Below are 26,067 nucleotides of genomic sequence, written 5' to 3'. Positions count from 1 at the left end.
TTTGACATGGTTTTCCATTAATAATACCCTCGAATTTGAGGCAATCTTCTTTTGGAAATTGTGGATATGTAACATATTCATAGAGAGCCAATATCATGAAGATTAGGTCTGCTCTGAATACAGATTTATGGTATATGGTGACAGTATGCAATTTGGGATGAAAAATAACAATGAATATACTTTTGAAACTCTGCATTTTCTACAGATAATATAGAAAGTGAATAGAGAAGCCATGGTAATTTACATCCCTCTTACTTACCCTGAAACACAACTTTCATTCAGTGTGCAAATATAGCCTCATTTTCTGTGTATGTCATTTGATAAGGTTATGTGTTGACAGAATTGTTTAAAAATTTTGTAAGCCAATTAGCTCATCCCAAATGTTGTACCCTGATTGGTTGACCTTACATTTCTAAGATGTCACTGACCAGTTTTCAAGCCTTTGTGCTGACTACATGACACCTTCAGCAGATGGGTCCCAACCTGCTGAATTTGTGGACAATGCAGACTCATCACAAGAGAGCCCTGTTTTTGCACCTGCTTTCAAAGTGGATTGAAATTACCTATATAAACAAAATCTCAGAGCAAGAACTGGGGGATGGAAGTATATAATCTATGTTCTGCCTCCATAGACAACCAGGCTAAAATACTGTTATTTACAGTTCCTAAAATCTTGAAAATCTGAGTATACCAATTGCACTGAAATTGAAAGAGGAATGATAACTAAATGGGAATAAGCTCAATGGCTGGTTTTAGAAAAGAGGTTTTGGGGGCCCACATATATTAAAAATTAATTTTGGTCAATAGTTTGACCTTTTCCCCATATCAAATGTTTTGTAAGTCACCTTCATTTTAGGGTTCCTGGTCAGGCTACCATCATGTGGAAGACAAGCCCAGAAAAGAAGAAGGGTCACTGCAGAGGCCACAAAGAGGGTACTGTTAGCATTTCTGCCCTTAGCGCTTGCCAAGGGTGGGATGAACTAAGCATGCACTGAAGTAGGCACTGCACACACAGCTCACAATTGTCAAACCTGAAGGGAACTAAAATCGACTGCCTTTTTTCCCCTCTTCTTCTTTTTCTTGTTTTACTTTTGAATGTACCTGTCCTGATTAAGGGGGAGGTTGTATCCACTGGCTCTCTGCAGACCACAGAGTCTGAAACTCCAGTCCCTACAGCAACGGACACTGCGGATCCCTTGCTTTACCCTAGTTGGTATAAAGGCCAAACCCGGAAAGCTACCACCAACCCACCTTCCATCCCAGTGAGCGAAGGTCTGGGGCACATAGGGCCTCCTGGTTCTGAGGATTCGAGTGTGCAGAAGGCAGAAGTGGCAGAAGCTGCAGCCAGTGAGAGGGCAGCAGTGAGTGGTAAGGAAACTAGTTCATCTGCAGCTACTTCTCAGGTTAGTGTTGATGCTCTTGTGTCTGAATGCTCCCCTGTGCCACCCAGGGTCCTGCTAGTAATCAGGGCTTCCAAAGGGGCAGACAGAAACCATGGCCTTGGTAAAAATCTTAGGAACAGCTCAGCCCCAACCCTGGCTTATTGTTTAAGCCTTATGTTGACTTGTTTCTTAAACCTTACATAAAACAAAAAATAAGAAACAATTTGACCTCACTCTGTGCATGAGTGGTGACCTCACACCTGGCTTCCCAGGGGAGGGGGTCCAGAGAGCCTGGCCCATAGGCATGCAGTTGAAAGCTGCTTTGCCTGAAGTGACTGGCTGGTGTCCCTGTTCCCCTTTGCAAGGCCACCTGCCCTTGCTCAGCCTACTCTATGACCGCCTTGGGCATCCAAAGACTAATAACCTGCTTTTGTGCCCTTCCCAGCAATCCTCAAGGAGTATGTTTGAATTGAGTTCTAAGTCTGCTCTGGAAAATAACCCGTGATTCATGGATTCTGGGAGTGTGCTGGCTACAGCTAGGCAAAGATAGTCTTGGCTTGATTAAATAAGTGCTTCTCCTAAGCATGTGCCCCATGGGAACAGAAAAGCACAGGTTTTCTTCCATCAAATTTTAAAAAAGGAACACTTACTTATTTTTTTTTCCTTTTCCTTATAATGAAAGTTTGACATCAGTGTCTCCTCCTAACACTGATAGATGTTTGCATGGCTCAAAGATTCCCCAGAAGAAATCTACAATTTCTTCCTGAGGAAAAATGTTCATGGTTACTCAATACTCCTGAGCATTCTTAAATGCTGTGTGGGTGTGAGTGTCATTCAAGGGGGCTGTCAAACAAATACTCTAGTTTTATGCTCCTGGGTCATCAGGTGATTACGAACAACAAACAACATTTTTTCAAAAATTAGAAAATTGGTTACTATCTTGACTGTATCTGCTCAAGTGAACCTTCTTTTCATGAGGTAAAAAACCAAGTGAGTTTTGGAAAATTAAAAGTAACCAACAGGCTTTTGTGCCATATGTTTATTTTCACAGATGAAAATGACAAAAATAAATGTTTGGCTTGAGGAAAACTTTTGAAGTGGATTTCAGGTTAAAAAAATGGAGTGGGCATTGATTATTCTTAGAAACTATGTGGGAATTCTTACAGCTTTAGTGGAAGTTGAGTGAGGAGGAGCTGTTTTCTGAACAGACCCTGTGAGAAGCACAAAATAGGGCTCTGAAACAAAATGAAAAGTCCATCTGAATGATGTTGGGAAAATGATTTGTGATAATATCAGTGAAGTTTTCTTCTTGTTTCCTCACAGGAGTTAGCAATCTGCCTAGCACTTTTGGCTTTTCTTATACTTCACTACATCTGGAGTCAGATTCAGTGCTTGATTTTTACTTTAATGGGTAGGAAACATTTTTTTCCCCCTTGACTAACATCTCATGTAGTTTCTTTTATCATGTTTCTCTTCTGTAGGCCCAGAGATGAATGTCTCCCCAACCTTGAGGCTCAGCCACCTAAAAAGAACCAAGTTCCTAGACAATACTGTGGCATCGAGCTCCCACAATGCAATCACCTCAAGGCACCTTCCTGAGGAGAATTGCTCCATTATCTAATCCTGCATGGAGGGGATCCTGATTCAGAAGTGACTCCGTGGGCAATTATTCAGTAATCCAGTAACAATGGACCCTCCAAATGGCCATTAGGGGGTGGGGGGCAGTTTCAAAAGGCATCCATGATGCTGTGGGAATTCACTGCTCTTAAAATACAGGGAGGAGTAACAAAGGACTTTGTAGGGTTTCCATAGATTAAGTAGCAGCATTTCATCTGCTTATACCAGATGGGCCCAGGAGGTGGCCCGATGACTCCTGTTGGGGATACATAGGCAATTCTAGGTCTAGTGGGCAGTTGGACTAGGTGATTTCTCAGTTGTCTTTGAACCCTCAGACTCTACAGTCTTTCCTGGGAAAGAGGGGCCCTGAGGGAAAGGTGCCCTGGGTACAGCAATATTAGGGGGATTGCAGCCAAGTGAGCTCTGAATGAGTAAAGAGTCAGAGATCAATGTTCACTTACCAGCCATAAAGAATTAGAACCAGAGAAAAAGTCATAAAGCCAATAAACAGCAGGATGTTTTTAAGACACCTCTCTCGAAGTCAATCCTTTTCTTGATTACTGTTGGGAGGTTTGCTCAGGGACTGACATCTTACTCCTTTAATAATCCTTTGAATGTTACCAGTTTAATTAATAAAATTTAAAGATTCAATGAACTTTTAGTAAATGACCCTGCTGAACTTAGACCCAGCTCCCTGTGCCTATAACCCAGAAGCAATTCAGGGTGACTGTGCTGAAAAGCCTCAGCTATTTCTGGCTCGTTGACTTTTTCCAGGGTTGACATCAACTCTTCTGGAAGCTCCCCATCATACAGTTCCCTTTTGCCTCATTAGCTGTCTTCTCAGCAAAGGCAGGATTCCTGTCATGTCTTTAACTGTGTGTGAGTGGGACCTACCCCCACTGGTTAATAGTAAGCCAGAAACCTGTGCCCCTAGAATGTTCTGAGTGCCCTTATAGTCTGCTCAGGTGCTTAACTCCTCCTGCTGTCATTATTTATGTGGAAGTGTAGTGGGAGGACGTATTGGCCATGGAATCAGTGGGGGTAAACGGGAAGAGAGAACGCTCCATGTATTACTGGAATAATCTAATGTGGATCTGAATAATTGTCTGGAGAGTCTAGCTTACATTCTGAGAAGTCAGATTTGGGGCTTGGTTGCCATACATCCTTGTAATACTTCTCTGAGTCTGCAGGGGGAGAGTCACGCTTCTTGTCTGCCATCCACTGAGCCCATGTCATGTACACTGACATTCATGTGTCTGTTTGGTGGGATGAGGGTGAGACAAGTGGGGACGAGAGGGGGTAGGGTGAATTGACATTCAGCTTTGCAAAGAGCCCTGCTCGTGTAGTTCTTGGTGTTTGAGAAAGGGCCTTTTACATAGAGAAGAAAATCTGTTTATGATGAAGTATCATTCTTTGATCCATGAAAGAAAATATGGACAGATAGCTAGAGACCTCACCAAAGTATCAGACTCCTGGCCTCTGAACTTTTTGCAGGCCTGATTCACCTTCATCACCTCAGAACCCAGCTCACTAACTCTTCTGGAAGCTCCCCATCATACAGTTCCCTTTTGCCTCATTAGCTGTCTTCTCAGCAAAGGCAGGATTCCTGTCATGGAGTATTTGTCCAATACAAGGTTAGCTTGTTGGAATTTCATACTTCATCATTAGTCTTCCCCTGAACATTTAGAGTGTGATACAAAGTTCTCCTTGATTCACTGGTCCCATGTCAGGGAAGGAGGTTGCCTCAGAAACTCAGAAGTATCTCAGCTCGCTTGCTCATCTGTAAACTCACTTCAGACTTCATCAGCCAGACTGCAAATCTTTTAAGACCAGATTCTATCACCAGGTGCTTTCCTCATGGCCATTCACCTGCCTTTACTTTTGCTGCCTGTGATTTCATGCAATCTCTACTTTATCATGTACCTTCTCTCTTCACCTAATCACATAGGCAGATTATGTGTTAGAAGCTGGTCATGGCAAGAACTAGACATCAATTCCCTCCATGAGTGGGGAATGGGGATTAGCTTTTTGATAGATCAGAAGAGCACTGTTGCCTTCCCCATCCTCATTCTCAAAGAAAAAATAATTTCTCAACAAGGTTTGAATTCAGCCCTATATCAAGTTGGATCTCATAGAAGACATCCTTCTGCAGGATACACTTTGAAACTGTTCACACCCCATTCCTCCCAGAAAACCTTGTGAAAGAGGTCACAGGTCAAACTATGCAAAGCCTCTATACATGAACTGGTCTTTAGCTACAAAATTGCCCTCTAAGTTCCACCATTCTAGGCCATGACTGCTATATACTCAGTCAACGCAAAGAGTTTGGTGGACATGATACTGATGTATGTCATGTGTTGATTTTAAATTTTATTTTGAAAAAATTACACCAGGGCCTAGTTAACCTCAGAAGACAGGATAATAATAAGGTGGGGAAGACTTTGTGAGACAGGTTGGCTTCCCTTAGAAAGCAGTCTCTTGAGCCTCACTTCCTGGGGATGCCTGATTCAATCTGCTTCCATCTGCTGCCCTTCCTCTTTCTACACTACTTATATGAAAATTACACCTGGGGGTTAACACAGGGATTGCCTCGACTCCCATCACACCCCCATGGACAATTGGGTATTTTTATTGGGAATGTCAGTGGCAATTAGATTTTTTCAGAAGTGGGAGCAGTAATGTTTCTGTTCCCCTTTCTTTCTTCCCAGGGAGGTTTAGTGGCCTTGGGTGAAAGAATTTGTCCAAACCATTTAATAGGAGCTGTTCTGAGAACAGGGACTTCCAAATAAATGTCTCCTTATTTGGTAGATTAACTTTGCAGCTGCTCTGGCTGATACTTAATCTTGTCCATGGCAGCTGCCTCAAGGTCAGAAGACCACCCCATCTCCCCCATCTCATCCTCTACCCCCCCCTCCCCCCCCCCCCCCACACACACACACTCCACAAACGGCTAATTACTTTGTTAATAGGGACTTGGACATTAAAATTTCTGCCTCTATCAAGAACCACAGCTCATATATTTTACCAGAGCATGAATTTGTAGTTATATAAGACCCAAAAAACTTTATAGCTATTTGTTGTTTTCAATAATAGAATATCCACTTGTTACATTCCATTCTTCAAGTCTGAAAATAGACAAATAAGTTGGTCAGACATTCTCCTAAGATATGAGGCACTGAAAAGATCAATGATATTAGGAGAAAGAATTTAGGTTCCAGTCTTTCTGCTTCTACACCTGACTCTAGGGATATTTCTTTGAACCTCAGTTTGCTCACTAGAAAAATAAAGTAATTATCAATGAGAAGATTCATCTATTTACCCAATGTTAGTACTAAAATTTTAATAAATTGTTTCAGGATGTTTTCATTGGGAGGATTTATGAATTTAGGACTGATACAAACCACTCTCACAATAACAACAAAAGATTCTCACTAAAATTGATAGCCCCTTGCATTTTCCAAAATATATTTCTTATCTTGAATCTCTTATATAAATCCCCATTTCCCAAACTGTTTTTCCAACACCCATTTAACGGAATGCTTACACAACTCTTACTACCCCTTTAGATGCCAGAAACTCCATAAAAGCCCATGATGACTCAACTCTGAAATCCACCAAAAGACTTTTAGAATCCATTGCCCAGAAGAGCAAAGACAGAATGTACACATTAGAGACAGTCACAAAATATTAGGTGAATGAAAAGATGAAAGATGTGATTCTTAAAATTTTACTATTTTATGTGTAAAATTCAAGAACTTTTTTATAAATATGGAGCATTATATAGCCACTACCACAATTAAGATACATTATATTTCAGTTATTCCAAAAAGTTCCCTCATGTGTCTTTGCAGTTAAGTCAACTCCCTGTATCCCAGCTGATATTTTGCTTGTCATTATAGTTTTGCCAATTCTAGAAAGTCATATAAATGAAAAGATGCGTTCTGTAGACTTCTGTGATTGGCTTCTTTCACTTAGAATAATGCTTTTGAGATTTCTCTATTTTGTTGCATATATCAGAAGCTCATTTTTTTTTTATCCCGAGTAATATTCTATTGAATGGATATGCCACAATTTATTTATTCATCACTTGATGGATGATTGTTGTGTTGTTAGCAGTTTTTGCTATTTATAAGTAAAGCTTCTATGAATATTCACATATAAGTCTTTGTGAATGTGTCTTTCAATAAATACCAAGGAGTAAAATTGCTGGATTATGTGGTAAATTCATGGTTAACTTCATTAGAAATGGTCAAACTTTTCCATACTGGCTATTCAATTTTGTGTTTCTCCCAGCAATGTAAGAGAGTTCTAGTTACTCCACATCCTAGACAGAGCTTGGTATTGTGCTAATCTTTTACATTTTTGCCATTCTAATGGATCTGTATGGTATCTTCTTGTAGTTTTAATTTGCATTTTCTAGATGACTAATGATGTTTAGCATTTTTTCATGTGCTTCTTAGTCATTTTAAAATTTTACTTTAATGAACTATTTGTTCCCATATTTTGCTGATGTCTTTTATTCAGTGTTTGTCATCTTGGAGAATTATAAAATTCTCTATGTATTTTGGATAAAACTCTTATCACTCATGTTTTGCAATATTTTATCCCAGTCTATGGCTTGCCTTTTAATTTTCTTATTTTGAAGATCAAACATTTTTAGTTTTAATGAAGTCCAATTTGTCATTTTTCTCCTTTTGATTTGAGATTTAAGAAATCTTGGCTTACCTCAAAATCAAAAGATTTTCTCCTAGAAATTTTTATAGTTTTAGCTCTTAAATTAGATCTAAGATCATTTTAAGTTAATTTTTATATGTGTGGGGTAAGAATAAAGGTTTTTAGTTTTTGTGTGTTTGTTTGTTTTCCATATAGATATTCATTGTTTCAGCACTGTTTGTTGAAAAGACTATCCTTTCCTCACTTGATGATTGTAGAAATTTAAATAACCACATATGTGTGGATCTACTTCTTGACTCTCTATTTTGTACAATTGACCTGTATGCTTGTCTATCTACCAATATCACACTTTTGTGAATACTATAACTTTATAGAAGTCTCTTAAGTCCTCTACTTTATTGGTTTTATTTTACTTTTTTTCTTCTTCTATTTTTGATCTATTTCCTACTGCATTCATTTTTGCTCTTCATTATTTTTATTCTTTTTAAAAAATATATATTTTGTTGATTTTTTACAGAGAGGAAGGGAGAGAGAGAGAGAGCTAGAAACGTCAATGAGAGAGAAACATCGACCAGCTGCCTCTTGCACACCCCCTACTGGGGATGTGCCCGCAACCAATGTACATGCCCTTGACCGGAATCAAACCTGGGACCTTTCAGTCAGCAGACCAACGCTCTACCACTGAGCCAAACCAGTTTCGGCCATTATTTTTATTCTTATGCTTACTTTGGACTTCATTTATTTCATCTCATTCTAGTTCCTTAGGGTTAAAGCTTGGATTATTGATTTTAAATATATATTTTTTTCTAATAAAAGCACGTAATGCTATAAATGTTCATTTAATCACTGCTTAGATCATCCCACAAAATTTGATATGTTGTATTTTTATTTAATTCAAAATATTTTCTATTTTACTTTCTGCTTTCTTCTTTGACCCCTGCATTATTTAGATGAATAGTATTTAATTTCTAGATATTGGGAAATTTTCTAGACATATTTCTGCTTAATTTCTGGTTTGATTCTGTTGTGAAGAAAGAGTATTCTTTATATGATTCCAATCCTTTTAAATGTATTAAGATTTGTTTTATGGCCCAAAATATGATCTAACTTAGTGAATGTTCCATGTGCAATTGAAAACATTGTATTTTCTGTTGTTGTTGTTGGGTGGTGTGTTCTACAAATATCAATTAGGTCAGTTGATTTGTAGTATTGTTCAAGTGTATTATAACCTTACCAATTTCCATTTAACTTATTTTATCAATTGCTGAGAGAGGGGTTTTGAGATATCTGAATATAATTGTGGATTTATCTATTATCTTCTAAGTTCTATCAATTTTGGAATTCTGTTAAGGTGTATTCACACTTAGCATTGCTATATTGTTACATTTTCTTGAAGAATTAATCCCAAGGTAAGTGTTTAAAACAAGATAACTTCTATCTTTCTTCTTTTTCTGTCTGCTTACTTGAATGGCTATAAAGAGGGGTCTAAAATATACTATTTTTTAAGGCAGCTTAGAAAAGAGAGGATGCAGGTGGGAAGGAACTTGTGCTGACAATCCTTAAGGCATTCCAAATGGTTGGCCATAGGGAAGGCCTCATGACCTAAATCTAACAAGTCTGTCTCCCCTTCCTTCTCCAGCCAGGCACAAAGTCAAATATAGCAAAGGCCGGGATGGCTGAGGTTCCCGATGCTTTTAAGTGATTAGGCTGAACTTTACAATCTGGTGTTGTCACTGGCCTGTGGGTTCATATTTTTAGCTTTGATGTAAATTGCTTTATGAGCTAATGGCTCTGTATACTTTCATGACACACCTGCACTCTAGTTCACTCCTTATCCTGTCTAAACCTGTTTCCACAGAGGTGACCCTGTCAAGAGCCAGGGATTTCCAAAACAGGGCTTGTTTTCTTAGAAAAGAAGGTCCAAGATTCCAAATCTAAGGAAATACAATTTGTCCTTTCTGTCCTAAGTGTTTCTTTCTACATATCATAAGATGTGTAGACAGAACCTGAGGAACAATGTGGTTCACCCCAACCTGTGAGCTCTTCATTCTAAAATAGCAGAAGGATGTGTGGAAATCAAGGCCAGTATGAAAAATGTCACCAACAAAACTAGCCCATGGCCATCTTAGTTCCCAACCCAGGCTCTATAAAGGTACTTCCAGAGGAAAAAAATTTTAAACAATTGAGAAAGAAAGGAGGAAAGAAAAGGAAAGGTAAGGAAAGAGAAAGAACTATGGTTTAAATAGTTAAAAAGACACTTGGGAGCTAACAAAGATTCTTTAGTCTTGAAGCTCAGGGTTTAGTTCCTAGGCTCTCAGAAACTATGTGTCCAGAGACCTAAGACCTTAATCAAATGTTATATCATCCTAATATTCATTTTTTCCTAAACTAGAATGAGCAACAGGCCCAAGTATCCTTGGGGAACCCTGGGTCTCCACAAGGTGTCACACACAAATAAAACCATTTTCATGCAAATAACCTTTGAGACCAGGTCTTTGACTCTGATTTCAAGGGCAAATATCAATTCCAGCTGCGACCAGAAACTGAGAGGTGGGAGATACCTGAGGCTAGAGGGCTGGAAGGCTTCTTTTCTGAGCAAGATTAATTTCACAAGTTATTATAAGAACATTAAAAAAAATAAAGCAGGAAATAAAAAACATGATTTCCCACGAGTGTGACTCTAAGTTCTGTGTTTTTTGAAATGATCTATTTAATTTTCCAGAACAGCAGAAATGAATGAAAATGTAACTGTGTTCTCTAAATTTAATTGAGGGATTCAGGGTGTCGAACTATTTTTTAACAGAAATCCCTACCGAGAGTGATTGAATTAGGAGATTCGAGCTTACAAATCACTGATACTCCCTGTATCCTGACTGTGCTGGAATTTCAAAGATTATAAAAAATAGATAGAAAACTAACCAGTGGTCAGGACTGGCCTGCATTTACTGCTTAACATTGTCCAGGATTTAGTAATCCTGGATATCATAAGATGTTATAATAATGAAATAGACGCATTTTTACATAGAAAAATTATAGAAGAGAGTAAGGTTTTTCTTAAACAAGTAAGCATTAGTGAGGCCATTACATTAACATTATTAATGCTCTTTCATTTATATCCTATAATTACAATTTTCTTTTTCTGGGATTTTTTTTTTAGTCTTGCTGGAAAAGTGACATTCTAATAATTGTCAATTGGGGGCTTTTCTACAATAGAAGGACAGAAAAAAAACTATACTAGAAAATATAGAATAAATTTCTCAGGATCAAATAGCATCCTTAATAAAATGTCACTCTAATAGGAAGCTAAATGGATGTATCCATTTTAAAAGGGAAAATATAATGTAAATTATTTGTGAGCAATGTAATGAATTCATCTCCCCTGGCAACCTGTGCTTACAGCTCTACAATTCCATGAAAACTGCAACACAGGTACCAGGGAGAGTTCTCTGGGGAAGTTGTTATGACATTGCTAATTGAGTTTTGCTTCCTGTGTTTTTAAATTGTTTTATTATTTTCATTAAATCTAAGACCTATATCAGTGTTGTACATCCTGTGGATTTTTTTCCTGTCCTTATTTATGTATCTCGGTGATTTCCAAAATGCCTTTGTCCCCACTGCAGCCCACAAAAATAAGAATTAATCCACCATAATGTTAACGCATCTAAAAAAACCCAATTCTATGTGGCAACGGCTGTAACTGATGTGTACATATTGCTTTATCATTTACAAAGTCTTTCATAGAGAGTCTCTCATTTAAACCTCCCAACCACCCTGTACATAGGAATTGCTAAACTTCCCCCCTTTATATTGAGGGATCATAGAGGATGAGTGACTTGCTCAAGATCACAGAGCAGTTCGAGCTTGGTGCCCAATGATCCCTCATCTTTCCCTATGGAGTGTGTGTGTACAGTACAATAGAGGCCAAGCCCACATCCAGGGAAAGTGGGTGAATCCTCACTTCACCTGGGCTGATGTGACTGAAGCAAAAATAGTGTGACCAAAGGTTCCCTTGGTTTGATTCACTACTCATGACATATTGGCACAGCCTCCGGAGGGCAGAGGTCATTTCTGGCCTCCACTGCTTATAGGGATGAGACTGTCTATTGCAAATCAGAGCATTCCTATGCTGTGGTTGCACCCCATGCTGCTGGCCAGCCTGCCTCTCTAGCTGGCTTCCAGGGTGGAGTGGGCCATCCTGAGTCTCATCTGCTCAACAACACGAGCTGCTCCTTTTCTCTTTGAATTTGTGGTCACTATTAACAACTCTCAGCACTTTATCTTAGAATTACTTGGAGCAAGTTCTTCAATCTTTCTGAGACTGAGTTTTCTCATCTGTAAATTGGGTATAATAATACTATCAACCTCCCATAGCTCTTGAGAACCTGTCTGACCTATTTGTCTAACACAAGACAAAGAAGCCCTTGACTGAAGAATGATCTAATTAGCAGTTCTTTGTAATTCAGTTCTTTCAGAAACAGTGAGGACACACACACACACTCTACACTGGACACACGATGGTCAGGTCCATATCTGAGAAAAGAGCTGGCTTTAAGTTTTTGCTAGGCTGTGACACATGTGTTTTACCTCCTTCCAGCTTCCCACCTGACCCCATCAATTCCTAGACACCATGTTTAAAACAAACCACACAGAATACACCGTACTTCTTCCCCTGGGTTAAGAGCTTGTTTCATAAGCCTGAGGAAATTACTCTGGCTTCAGTTCTTCCCTTAGCAGAGGGAAGTGACTAATGTCAATGAAGCTCCCAAATTAATTCCCTTCTCCCATCCCTTCAGTATGTATAGCTATAAATCCTCTAAAGGAAAAAAAACAATGCTCTTTAGCGAGCGTTTTCCTTCCAGAGCTCCTTTTGGAATAGGGGAATACCTATTTTCTTCTTCCTCTAGCTTTCATGGAGACTGTGCTATATTTTCACAGTTCTGTGCTTCATTCCTAACATATCTTGGTTGCTCTGCCACCAAGCAGGAGTGTCTGCGTTCCTGTGAGAGAAATGCCCACAATGTCAGACCTGAAAGTTTCCAGGGCTTAGCCTCTTGCCTGTGTGAGTCACAGAGCTGCCTCAGTTACTTCTCAGACATCACAACTGGCCCAAGCTCTTGGCTGTGCTTTCTTTTCCAGTCTGGAATTCATAATGCTTGAGCTATCCAAGGGTCTGAGGTTCAGGAATGCTAAGTAGGGGAGCAGGCCAATGCTTGGGTTTAGTCTTTCTGAATGAGCATTCTAAATGTGGCTCATTCAGAGTTCCTACTGACACCTGTTTCCAGCATCTGGCTTTGATTCTCTGACCCAGCCTAGCAGGTGCAGTGCGCTTGCCCACTCAAAAGCCTTAAGTCTAACCTTATCCCTCCTGTCCACATTCCTTTAAGGCAAATGTATTTCATTATAAACAGGCAAGGTTTCTTCTGAATTGGCCTAGAAAGGCTGGCATTTCACATGCAGTGGTTACCAAATCTTGCTGTCAGGTTGGATTTGTGATTGACACAGCAACAGAGAGGGGACATAGGCCCAAGAATAAGGGGTCTGTACACAAACTTCCTCACTGTCCCTAGAATCCCTGTCAGTGGCCTAGCATGGTGGCTAACATGTCCAAAACAGTCATGGCACAAGTCCACAAACAACCCAAACAGAATACACTGTACATCTACTCCTGGGTTAAGAAAAAGTGAACGACTGTCATAGGATAAGACATGGACATTTCTAGGCAAAATGTTATCTTGCAGGAGTGTACATCAAGCCATTGTCACCCATTAATATATTACTTGCAATTCAGTTAATTGGATTAATTACTATCGCTTGGATAAGCCGGAGGGAAGGGGACAGAAGATTGATAAATTTTAATGGGTCAGGATCGTGGGTGATATAGGGGATAATCATGTGGGGAAGGGCTGAGGCTGGCACCTCATGGAGTCTTAGGAAAGCTTAAAGGCAGCCTGAGGGAACTGATTACTGATCAAAATGACCTGGCAAAGCTCACCCTTTTACTTTGGGTCAGTCAAAAATATAATAATTCTCCTCCTAAATGTGGCTACCCAGACTTGTGCCAAAAAGAATGTCAGAAAAGCATCTGTTTAGTTTTGTTCAGTTGGTGGGCCATTTAGGTAAAAAGGGGTTGCTGACATTGCCCACAAGCCAAAGCAAGAGCATGTTCACCAATCTGCACCCAGTTATATTCCTATATTAAGTGCCCAGGAACACATCTGGCCTCAGTTGAACAACGAAAGCAGTTTCATGCTTTGATTTTCAAGAATCTTGCCACAAGAAACATGTTGGGTTTAAAAAAAAAATTCATCACACTTAGCATGAAAATCAAGTCAAATATTCCACTGAGCATTTTACTCTCTTTTCTTTGACACCTTCCTACTAGACCTAGCCTTCTATTAAGAGCACCAAGCTGGTGTTGCCCTTCTGACTAAGAAGGTAACATTAATGGAAAAGCAGGTCAAGTAAAAGAAAATGTTGACAGATGCATAAATACAAGATATAATTTGCTTTCCTCTTAACCCTGTTCTAAGCACAGCAATTGTACAAGCACAATGATAAATAGCCACTGAAACCAGGCTTGCATCAGGGAGGCAAAAGGGGGTTGTGGGCACTGTGGAAAGCAAAGCAGGATAGAGAGAGAGAGAAAGAGAGAGGGGCGGGGGGGGGGGGGGGGAGAAGGGGAACGAACACACTAACTCAGTTCAAAGGAGCATCGCTTCTCAGCACTCCATGCAGATTATTTCTGGGTGCTATATTTCCATTTTGTCAAGAGAACTTACAAATTCAGATTTTAACGTGAAGTCTCCTAATTTAAAAAAAAATGTGGTAAAAATATATAACAAAGATCATTTTAACAATTTCTAAATTATATTTCAGTGATGTTAAGTATATTCCCTTTGTTGTATGACTAATCACCAGAACATTTCATGCTGCAAAACTGAAAGTCTGTACCCAAACTAAAACAACCCCCATTGCCCTCTACCCCTAGCCAATGTCAACCACCATTCTACTTTCTGTTTCTATGAATTTGCTACTTTAGATAGCTCATATACGTAGAATCATACAGTATTTGTCCTTTTCTGATGGGCTTAATATATTTAGCCAGTGTCCTCAAGGTTCATTCATGTTGTAGTGAAATGGATGTTCCTCTGGTCAGGATGGTTCTTTGTCCACAGACGGAAGGTGGTAGAGCAAAGGTGGAAATTTATTAAATAACAAGTACAGACTCCCATGTGGGGAGGGGGAAGAGTCCTACTGAGTCGCTGTTTCCACAGTTTATAAAGGCTGTAGATCTGTGTGCCTTGATATCCCCTCTGATTGGTCACTTTCCCCTTAGAATGGTTACTATAGTAACTTCTGAGCTTCAAGGTCAAACCTCACATGGGACATGTGAGATTTTCCTCCCCTCTTCCCTTGTTTTCTTATTTCCTTTGGGCTTTCTTCTTCTGGATGAGAAGCTTCCTTCCCTTTATTTTATAAATATAGATCTTCTGCTGTTTCCAGCTCCCTCATTCTATGGAAATTTACCTATTGCAGCCCTGTGTTCTTCCATGGTCCTCTTAATTTCTAAAATTTCCTAAACCTGTCTTTTTTCAACCCTAAAAATTCCTGTTTCAGTAGCATTGTTACAGAGAACCGAGAAGAACAAAGCAATATTTAGAGAGATGGAGTTTTATTTATGACGCCTAGGTCCAGAGGAAAATGTATCTCAAATTCTGGGCCCCAAAATGCAGGAATTCTCCCTATTTATATGTTTTTACCTTCTTTGTCTCCCAAATATGGTTTTTTTCCACCCCCTTTTGTAAATTCTTAAAGAGCTCCTATGTACTAGGGCCTTTAGACCTCAACCAGAGGCACTGATAACCTTGTCTGGGGAAGGTTTAATGGCCTCTCTGAAGAGGGAGTAGTCTTAGCAAGCAAGGATTTATAGAAGCCAAATAGCAGGGTTAAAATTTCAAACAACCATTTTTATATAAGATGGATGCTTCAGCATGTGCCAGAATTTCCCTTCTTTTTAAGGCTGAATAATATTGCACTATATGTACATGCCACGTTTTGTTTATTCATCCAGGGATGGACACTTGGGTTGCTTCCACCTCCTAACTATAGTAAATAGGGCTGCTATAAGCACAAGTGTGCAAAAACCTGTGTGAGTCCCTGCTTTAATTTCTTTTAAGTATATAACCAAAAACGGAATTGCTGTGTGATGTGGTCATTTCATGTTGAATTTTTTGAGGAACCATCTTACTATTTTCCACACAGTTACACCATTTTACATTCCCATCAACAGCAAAAGAGTTTCTTTTTCTTCACATCCTTGCCCCTGATTTTTAAATATTTTTCTTCTAAAGATATTCTGGATAACCTCTGCTGTGGACCCCCACTCTAGCACTGGCCTTTCTTCTCTGAAAGACAGCTTATCTGAAAGATAAGTTCCATATTGTTTGGAAGGAAATCTCATAACTGACTGAAAACATGAGGGTGTGAAAGCAGCAGACTGTATAATATCAAGTTTTGAAGACTATAGGGTATTAGTAACTAATAACATTTAAAATGAAAGATTTTAAACTCGAGTACAGAAAACCACAAAAATATATGGAAATTCTGAAAGCAGTTTCAAATGGTTAGCAACCAGCAGTTTCACACAGACTACATCTCTCTGCAGAAAATATGTTACCCAACTAGCATCATCCTTTAGATATTTTAGAACAGCTACTGTGGTAGTTTTTTAAAATTAGAAATTGTCTTCAAGGAAAAGAAGCTACAAAATGGATTTGGTCTGTACCTCTAGGCAGAATTCATATTCACTCCTTCAGAATGGTTAGAAAAAACTATTTTATACGTCAATTATATGCCCAGTTTACTTAGTGGTGGTGGTTGTTGTTGTTGTTGTTGTTGTTGTTGTTGTTGTTTTAAGATTTGTGAGAATAAGGTGATTATGGTGGGGAGACAAATTTGATGTATGTAAATAGGCACAGGATTTTGTCAAAATTATGTTCATTCCACCTCAACTTCAAACACATTGAGGTAGCCAAGCCATTACCAACAGAATTCAATAGCAACCTTTTTTAAAAAGCCCAACTGCACTTGATGTCTCAACTGTTTCTTCATAGAAAACCACATGCCTCAGTTTTGTTCTAGTGTGGCTAATATGATTTCATCATCTTAGGGAACAACATAGCCATGGAGAGATAATTCCAAAGTCATAAGGACTTGGGATAATTTTGCTGAACTTGAAACAGTACCCCAAAACATACCCTGTTTCCCCGAAAATAAGATAGTGTCTTATATTAATTTTTGCTCCCAAAGATGCGCAAGGTCTTATTTTCAGGGCATGTCTTATTTTTCCATGAAGAAGAATACAGTACACATTTATTGTTAAATGAAAATAAAGGAAATTTATTACCTGTATACGGTACGGTAGTACGGTAGTTGTCAACACAAACCAGACGAATCCTACAGTATCAAGAATTTACTCATTTATTCAATGACAATCATGTCCTCATCTTCTGGAACATCATCATAACAATCCAATTCCTGAATTTCCTGGTGAATTTCTTGTGACTCCATTTCTTTCAGAATCAGTGGACCAAATCTCTCATGTTTAGCCTAAGGGGGCCTTATATTCAGGGGGATGCCTTATATTTCACTGAGAAGGAAACCTGTAAGTAGGTCTTATTTTCAGAGGATGTCTTATTTTCGGGGAAACACAGTATATTTAGGGTAAAATCTGGTAAAGTGCAGGACAGGCACTCATTTTTCACTTGAAATTATTTTGAGTGGTAACAAAACTACTGCAAACTAGTATTTATCCAAGTTCTGCTTTGCCTGTGATAGGTATTGTCCATTCATATAGCAGCTTCATAAACTCACAAGGAGTATCTAAGTTGAATGCATGTGCCTACCTCATTGCTTTGAAATCAATGGCGTTTTAATCCAGTGGGATAATCTAAGTCATCAGAATATGTCTTAGCCTGTCTTTGGTAGCTCTCCTAGGAAGACCTGTGTTTGTCATGGTCCCTTTAAGTATAAGGAGTTTGAGTTTATACATCAAATTGCATTTCAACAAGACTTCTCTATAAACTCAAAACAACATAAATATAGGGTGTGGCAAAAGTAGGTTTATAGTTGTAAATATGTGAAACATGGAGTTTATTCTTGTATTATTATTATTTGATTATTGTATTATCTTCTATACATATAACTGTAAACTTACTTTTGACCTACCCTATAAATTTCACTTATAGATTAGATTGAACAATTACTTCAAAATTATAACTTGTATGTGTCATGTATCTATAGAAGAGAAGTGTTTTTTTTTATATAGTGGTAGCTATAAAAGACAAATATTTCTTTAGAAGTATTGATGTTATTAGATTTTATGGCCTAAAGAAAAAAAGTCCTTTCAGTCATGATTTGTTCAAAACTAAGCCTGCATTTTTGCAAAAATTATACTATATATATTCACATCCTAGTAGAAATTCTTACTTTAGCAGTGCCGAGATTTCTCCTGCAATATCATGTGATGTAACAATGTCATTTAAAATGGGATTTTATTTATTCTACAGATTTTTGTACATCCAAATTCCCATTAGCTTCATAACAATTTCCTTTCAGTAAATAATGTACAAGTGGCCTTTGAAAAAAAATAGAATAGCCTGGACTCTTTCCCAAGAACTTCCCACTGCATGCATTACTGCTGCCCCTTTTTGGATCATGAGTGTGCATTTTTCATGGCTCTTGACCATGGCCAAAATAACCTGAGCTTGCTTCCCATCCCTAATAATAATTATGTTCTATATAATTATTATTATGATGATCCTTTCTCCTCGGTAGAAAAGTGACTGGACCAACCCAAAAAGGACTAGCCTCTTCCTTCTCTCATTCACATTTCCTTCTGTTGCAGATTGGATTTGAGGACCCTCCCCTCCAGGGACAGGCTGCAGCTTCAGGGAGTGGGAATGGAGCTGATTCTGAGCCAGCTCGCCATATCTTCTCCTTTTCCTGGTTGAACTCCCTGAATGAATGATGTTCATTCCAACTGCTGCCCCTCTGTCTGCCTGGCTGAAATGCACACAAGTAGCAGGGAACCCAGATGAAATTACTATGATGTAAATGATGAAAGGGACCTCAGAACAAGATTTCTGCAACAGAAGAAAAATCTTTAATTCCAGATGATTTATCTAACACATTAAGGGAAAACAGCTGCAGAAAGCATTGGGGAAAAAGAAACTTGATATTATGCAAATCTTTCATTGTGTGGGAAACAGTATAAAGAATGTGTCAGTGTGGTATATGTGAGCATGTGTCAGTAACAAGTGGCAAGCGTTGAAAAAAGTGAGCACTACACTCTTGTCTCTAATAGGCACTGGCTTTTGTTATTATATAATAGCTCTTTTTCTCTTTCCTTGTTAACAATGCAGATGGTCAGTGAAATTCACTATTAATTTAGAAATGACTAATTTATCAATATGTGAACAAAAGGTAAATCATTGACCAAAGGTATGATATGTTTCATAAAGGTTTCCTCTTTTCCATAATATATGTTGCTGGATGTATATCTAGAAATGTTCTTTGACTCTGACACTTTCGTAGTCCAGAAGGCTAAAGGCCTAGGACATTTCTTGTGACAATTTTCTAATCTAGTTTTAGATATGCAGATAACAAGCACTTTAATTGGGGGGGAAAAACCTTTCTACAGGAACCATCTACTTTCTCATGTATCCAATGAGACACAACTTCATGTATTTAAATATGTATGTATGTATACACACACACACACACACACACACACACACATATTCACATGTATACATATATATACGCTACATTATATATGTATATATATATTTAAATCATGTTTTATTTGTGCCACCATAATGCCTCCTTCAGAACATAAATACTTTACTCTGTATGAACTCTTAAATAAATGCTGTTTTTAACAACTTAGTCTTACAATGATTTATTCAGTGTTTTATCTTATTAATCCATTAGTCAAGTATTTAAAAGGTCCCAAGGAAGAAGCATCTCATACATCCAAATTAATTTTGAAGTATTAAACAATCAATTGATTTTTTTTTTTTTATCTAGGAGTTTTATAGTCTTAGTAAAGGCCTGTTGCAGGAAGATTCCTGCAAGACCAGAGCTTCCAGAGGGCTTCCCTCCTGCCACCACCACACCTCTGCCCCCTGCACTTTCCCTCCTGCTGCTTTCCCTCCCCCCACTTTCCCTTCCCTCCCACCACCTCTGCTCTACTCCCTGCACTTTCCCTCCCGCCCCCACTGCTGCCCCATGCTTTCTCTCCCACCACCCTGCACTTCCTCCCACCCCCGCATCTCCCCAACCCCCCTTGCTTTCCCTCCCACTGCCACCAAAGCCTCACTTTCCCTCCCTCTTCCTTCTATGCTGTCTTCAGTCTTCACTCCTCACTCCCTCTGTGTATGCAAATTAACTGCCATCTTTGTTGGGTTAATTTGCATATTTGCTTTGATTGGCTGGTGGGCATAATGGAGTGATGGTTAATTTGCATGTTTCTCTTTTATTAGTGTAGATATTTTACAATTAACTCCATGGTTAATTTTGTGTTAATAATTGTGTAAGATGTTAAATTTTGGATGAGGTTCTTTTTTGAAAAAATATTTTTATTGATTTCAGAGAGGAAGGGAGAGGGAGAAAGAGATAGAAACATGAATGATGAGAGAGAATCATTGATCAGCTGCCTTCTGTACACCCCCCACTGGGGATCAAGCCTGGATCCTGGTGTGTGACCCTGACTGGAATTGAAAACAGGACCCTTTAGTCCAGTGGTTGCCAACCTTTCAAACCTCATGGACCACCAGTTGGCAATTGCTGCTTCAAAGGTTTCCTTAAACCAGTGGTCGCCAACCTTTTGTAACTCATGGACCACTAGTAGTAGTCCACAGGCCGATGCTCTATCCACTGAGCAAAAACAGCTAGGGCTCAATTGCATTTTTTAAGTTGTAACTAAACTACCAAAGGTGAATGCATTGTAAAACTAACTAGATGTGTTGTTTGAATTCAGAAGTGAATAGAGATAGTTTATATTACTAAAATTAAAGTGATTACTATTGGCATAGACATAATGAGGAAGGTATTTGTGGAGGTATTAAAGCCAAAATATGCATAGGAATTGTCTCAAGAGCCATTTCATAGCAACTAAATTTAATTGTTTTAAGTAGAGAGGCTATCAAGTTTCTCCTATTAAAAGTAGGCATTGACCAAAACCAGTTTGGCTCAGTGGATAGAGCACCAGCCTGTGGACTGAAAGGTCCCAGGTTTGATTCCAGTCATGGGCATGTACCTTGGTTGCAGGCACATCCCCAGTGGGGGGTGTACAGGAGGCAGCTGATCGATGTTTCTAACTATCTCTCTCCCTTCCTCTCTGTAAAAAATCAATAAAATATATATATTTTTTTTAAAAAAAGTAGGCATTGGAAAAGAGCTTAGAAAAATTATTTATGATAGCAAAATAATGGCTGAATAATGTATGAGACTTTCTCATAGAAAAAAAAAAAATGAGAAATTTGGCTCTATAGTTTGTAAAAGTGCCCTTCCTCAACCATTCTCCTCTTTCCCTTTGCTCCTCCCCAACTCTCCCCAATTAGTTTACATCTTATAGTTAATCATGGCTAAATGTTATTTCCATTATGAGTAGATTTTCCATGTATAGAATTAACAAGTCTTAGACTGGAAGCAACTTCTCAAATTTTTAACTCAGTCTTAGAAGAGTAATCTGAAGTACAGAGATGAATCCAGGGAGACTGCAGGATCTGTGTTAGCCATGGCTTATCTTTGTATTTATAGTAGAAAAAAAATGCAAGGGATTTTGTCTTTACTTGTTTCTAAGTAAGTGTGGAGGAGTCCAATAGCTGAGACTATTTCTACTACTATTATTGAAAAGGAAAAGTAGTCAGGATTACCTTTGCAGCATTTATTAAAAATACTAGAGGCCCAGTGCATGACATTCATGCACTGGGGTGGGGGTGGGGGAAGAAATATCCCTCAGCCCAGCCTGCTCCCTCTCACAGACTGGGACCCATCAAGGGATGTCCACATCCACCTGCTGGCAGTTAAATATCCCCCCAGAGGGGTCCTTAGCACTTGTGTGAAGGTGGAAGAGGCTGCCTGGCTTCTGGCTTAGCAGCACTCCCCCTGTGGGAGCACACTGACCACCAGGGGGCAGCTCCTGTGCTGAGTGTCTGCCCCCTGGTGGTCAGTGTGCATCATAAGCAACAGGTCCTTCTGCAGTTTGGTCAATTTGCATATTAGCCTTTTATTATATAGGATAACTATTGAACATTCTCTTACACAAACAAATTGACCAAGGATTGTAAGGATGTTTTATTACTGAAACATTTACAAGAAAAAGTTGATTTCAAAGAGCTTACATGATTTATCTCACCCACCAAAGAGAATGACATTCTATTTGATTCAGACCACAGCAGAATCATATGGGTGATTTCTGTCTTCTTCTTCAAAAACGTTTCCTCCTGGGTCTATACTCTTTTAAACACATTAAAGACACCTGGAAATAGAAACTAAAAGTAGACAATACAAATACTATTTTGTTGCTATTACTTCACATGAATATACTTTGTGCATTCTAATTAAGGAGAACAGGCGCTCTTGCTATACATCCTCTACGTTTCAAGCTATATAAAAATAAACAAATGGTATCAGAGCCACACTATGGTACAGAATACTGTATTATTATTTTTATTATTATTTTTGTGCTAAATGCAGAACCACTTTGGCCAAACGCAGAATCGCTTTGGCCAAACGCACCGTTTCATTTCCCAACAAAATCCATCAGTTTCCTGTTGCTTTCAGCTTGCTGTGCTAACTGCTCAGCCTTGGCCATTTTCAAGACTTCTCGGAGGATGTGGAAGGTGAGATCCAGTGAGGTGGTAGTTTCCCCGGATCGCCTCTCCCTTTCCGGGGCCTCCTGTGGACCGCTGAGGGCGCTCTCAACACTGCGCTCAGCGGGACCCGCAGGTCTCTCGAGCGGACGCCGGGGAAGCGACCGCAGCTGCCTCAACGCGCGGAAAAAGTTGGTGGCTACCTCTTGAGGGGAAAGCTGGCTGCTGCTGCGGCCGGCGAGGGGCGAGGAGGCTGACCAGAGGGGAGCAGCGGGGCTCTTATTGAGGCTACCTTGGCGGAAGAAGTACTCTTCCCCCAGGATGAGCGGGACCTGCCGAACTGGAAGGACCTGCGTCGGTGGCGGCTGGAAGAAATCTAGGGGTTGGGGGAGTTGTGGGGCCTGTCGGGCGCCTGGGACGGGCCCCCTGATGAGGAGAGCCCTGCCTGGCGGGCAGGGCAGGAGAGCCACGAGCAGGACGCCCACGGTCACCAGCAGCGGCAGTCTCATGTTAGAGGCACTAGAAGAAGGGAAGAGAGAAAGAAAGAGTTGGTCACAGTTTAGCGCAACTGGGAGGTGCGCTGTGTGTATGTTTGTTTGTGTGTGTGTGTGTGTGTGTGTGTGTGTGTGTGTGTGTGTGTGTGTGTGTGTGTGTGGAGGGGGGGGGGGCGGCGGGGGGCGGGTTGTCGTCTTCCCACCGGACACTCAGACCTGGCTGGGCTCGGGCGGGCGCTGTCCACAGTGCTGAAGCTCCCGAAGTAGGACTTACAGAGCTGGAGTGAAAGGGGGAGCAGGAAAAACAAACGCCTGCGGGGTTAGGCACCAAAGCTCAGCCCCTCGCCTCGCCAGGCTGGAATGGCCCCTCTCCTTCCGAAACCCCCAAAGGCACAGTCCCCGAATCCCCTTCCTAACGATCTCTAAAACTGATTTCCCGAGCTCTAGAGAGGATCTACAAATTGAAGACCTCAGCCGCTCTTAACTCCTACTCCCTTTCGGATGTTTCAGCCTTTCCCTCCAAATTAAAAGCTGCGCCTGGTCCTCCTCCTCCTCATCCATCCCTGATCCAGCGCCCTTCTTTCGGGGATCGGGATCAATGGGGTGCTCCTCTACACAGCCGGAAAGGAATAATTGGAAGTTCGGGTAAGGATAAGTAGCCGTCTAAGTTTGCTTTTGCCACATCCCAGCCACTATCGGGATCTTCAGGCAGTCAGCAAACACACACACACACACACACACACACACACACACACACACACACACACCACTGGAAGGGTAAGGGCAGGGGCAGGGCTCCGCAGAGCGCACGGTAGCAGCTCAGGCAGTGCGAAGTTTCCGTCTAGGCTCCTACCTTCTGAGGCAGCTGCTGCAGATTAATGTCTCCCGGTTTCTTCAGGGGTTTTCTTTCTCTCTCCTTTGTTTCCCCTGTGGGTTTTTTCTCCCCTCTTCTTTTCCTCTTCAGTCTCTCAACGGACTTGGGCTCTGAGTTTCTCCACACCAGAGCCTGGAGTGGGATTTTATAGCGTCGACCCTCTTCTGAAATCACGCAGCATTTGCCTAATAAGCTGACGCTCTCTTGACAGCTCGATTGCGTGCTGCCTCTGCTCCTGCATAAATCATTGGGCCCTGCCAGGAAACCAGGGGCAGAATTTTTGCTATCTCAACACTGAATCTCACATCCAATTATATCAACAGATATTTATCGCCTCCTTGGTGACGTCAACCAGCCCTAAAATGGAAGAGCTTCTTATGACTTGTCCATTGACAAAAATTCTTGAATGAAATTTCTCAAGCGTGAAAACATATTGACCTTTTACTAGGAAAGGCCAATTTAAGGATCAGAAAAAGAGACATAGAATGGGAGGGGGAAGGAAGGGAGAGGGGGGGGAAAGGGAAGTCTATCAATGCACAGTCCTGCAGGGAAAGCAGCAACCACTTATAAGGGGTGGCTCCTGATCCTCCTCTTCCCTTGCCCTCCTAACTTCTCTGACCAGTTGTCTTGTGCAATACCTCGATATCTGAAAATATTCCTTTGCTAAGAGACAAAGTATCCCATGGCCTTCCTGCCTGGATAAGAATGAAGAACAAGAAGATGAGAGTGTAGAGGCACTTAGCTTTTAAGCCTCTGTTTACTTTTTCCTCCTAAGAACAGGTAATGGAATTATAAGTCTGTAGAGGCAAAACCAATAATACCAGTAAGTCTCTTAAAATGCAGGTCAAGCTTCTTAAATGATGGCAAGAGCTACTCCCATGATGAAGGGGCACAAACCGGGGGCAGTCTGGGGTGCAGCAAAGATTTTAAGTTTTTCCAGAAGCTTACTGTTCCTCCTCTGTCTCCTCTCTCGGTAATTGAGGACTTTTTAAATTACCAAATTAGAGAAAGGACCAGTAAGTGGTGCTTGAGTTAAACAATCTTTATTTAATTGCAAGCCCAATGAGAAAAGCATCGATTAACTTCCTATTCTATATTAGAAAAGGTTTAAACTGCTTGATAACAGGGCATGTTTGCACTGATGCCTACTGAGCCTGTTAAAAGGTAAATTCATTCATTTTACTTACAAATACTATGATAATATCCATATCAAGGGCACCCAGGTTATGTTTAATTAATCATTTCTTTTTCCAAATTCAAATGTGCTCCATGGGAGCCTGTTAAATAAATGCTCTCTGACACTACCACAGAATGGAATGACTATAAACCCACACTCACATTTGGAATTAAATTGATATCATTATCTAGGTGGGAGGCAGTTATCTCTAATAGTGCAATTCAAAATGCAGTGTCAAATTCTGATATCTATGATTCAATTCACCTTCTAGATAACCATCAGAGTTGTTTATCAGAAATTTCCTCGTTTTCATTTCTGGTACCTCTGCTGCTTCCTTTGTAGCTAACATGACAAATGATGCAATGCACATTTCAACTCCCACTTTGGCTCTATGCCAATCTACAACTGCTATTAGAAATAAAAGGAAGGTAAAAAGAGAAATTCTGGCAGTTTCCAGAGAAGTCAGCCCATAGTCGGATCATTGCACTAAGGAACATGATGATAGATAGATTGATAGATGATAGATAGATAGATAGATAGATAGATATAATATTGATTTCAGAGAGGCAGGGAGAGGAAGGGAGAAATAGAAACATCGATGGTGAGAGATAATCATTGATTGGCTACCTCTTGCATGCCCCTTACTGGGGATCAAGCCTGCAACCTAGGCATATGCCTTGACCAAGAATCAAGGTTCTTGTGACCTCTTGGTTCCTGGCTAGACACTCAACTGCTGAGCCACACCTGGCTGGGCTGGAATGCAGTTTTGACATGAGAGAACAGAGAAATAAATGTGTTTCCAGGAAAGATGTGAATTGTTAATAAAAGATTAGGATTATGAATAATAATTGAGATTTTAGAGAAAAGCTGTGTTTTATATTGGTAGGGAGCATATAGAACCACAATTTTTGCTTCAAGTTGAAATGAATCTCAAGTTTTTTGCTGACTGTCTTTCATTAACCCTTCTCTG

At 40.0% G+C, this 26,067-nt stretch overlaps 2 protein-coding genes across 8 annotated transcripts in view; one reads left to right on the top strand and one right to left on the bottom strand.

Annotated features, from left to right (window-relative positions):
* Window positions 1–19,354, top strand: part of TRIM55 (tripartite motif containing 55) — a 39,652-nt gene extending 20,298 nt beyond the window's left edge. Inside the window, exons 9-11 of one of the 7 annotated variants that reach the window (XM_084864377.1) lie at window positions 1,116–1,368; window positions 2,706–2,793; window positions 18,580–19,354. In XM_084864377.1, coding sequence (XP_084720503.1) covers window positions 1,116–1,368; window positions 2,706–2,793; window positions 18,580–18,685 — 447 coding nt within the window. In that variant the 3' untranslated portion in view covers window positions 18,686–19,354. The other 6 variants (XM_084864375.1, XM_084864372.1, XM_084864373.1 and 3 more) reach the window with 6 other exon arrangements.
* A 3,098-nt stretch (window positions 19,355–22,452) lies between these two features.
* On the bottom strand, window positions 22,453–24,028 carry CRH (corticotropin releasing hormone). Its single transcript, XM_084864805.1, has 2 exons — window positions 23,900–24,028; window positions 22,453–23,071 (listed from the first exon to the last, which is right to left on the bottom strand). Exon 2 carries the CDS (start codon window positions 23,059–23,061, stop codon window positions 22,483–22,485), a length of 579 nt encoding a protein of 192 aa, XP_084720931.1. The 5' UTR covers window positions 23,062–23,071; window positions 23,900–24,028; the 3' UTR covers window positions 22,453–22,482.
* Between the last annotated feature and the right edge of the window lie 2,039 nt (window positions 24,029–26,067).

Source organism: Pipistrellus hanaki (genome assembly GCF_964339955.1).
Source record: "Pipistrellus hanaki genome assembly, chromosome: 17".
Lineage (NCBI taxonomy): Eukaryota > Metazoa > Chordata > Mammalia > Chiroptera > Vespertilionidae > Pipistrellus > Pipistrellus hanaki.
This window is presented reverse-complemented; position numbering and strand designations above follow the sequence as displayed.

What these genes read in the sequence shown, in the direction of transcription:
- CRH (XM_084864805.1), bottom strand. Translation starts at nt 23,061, where the DNA reads ATGAGACTGCCGCTGCTGGTGACCGTGGGCGTCCTGCTCGTGGCTCTC.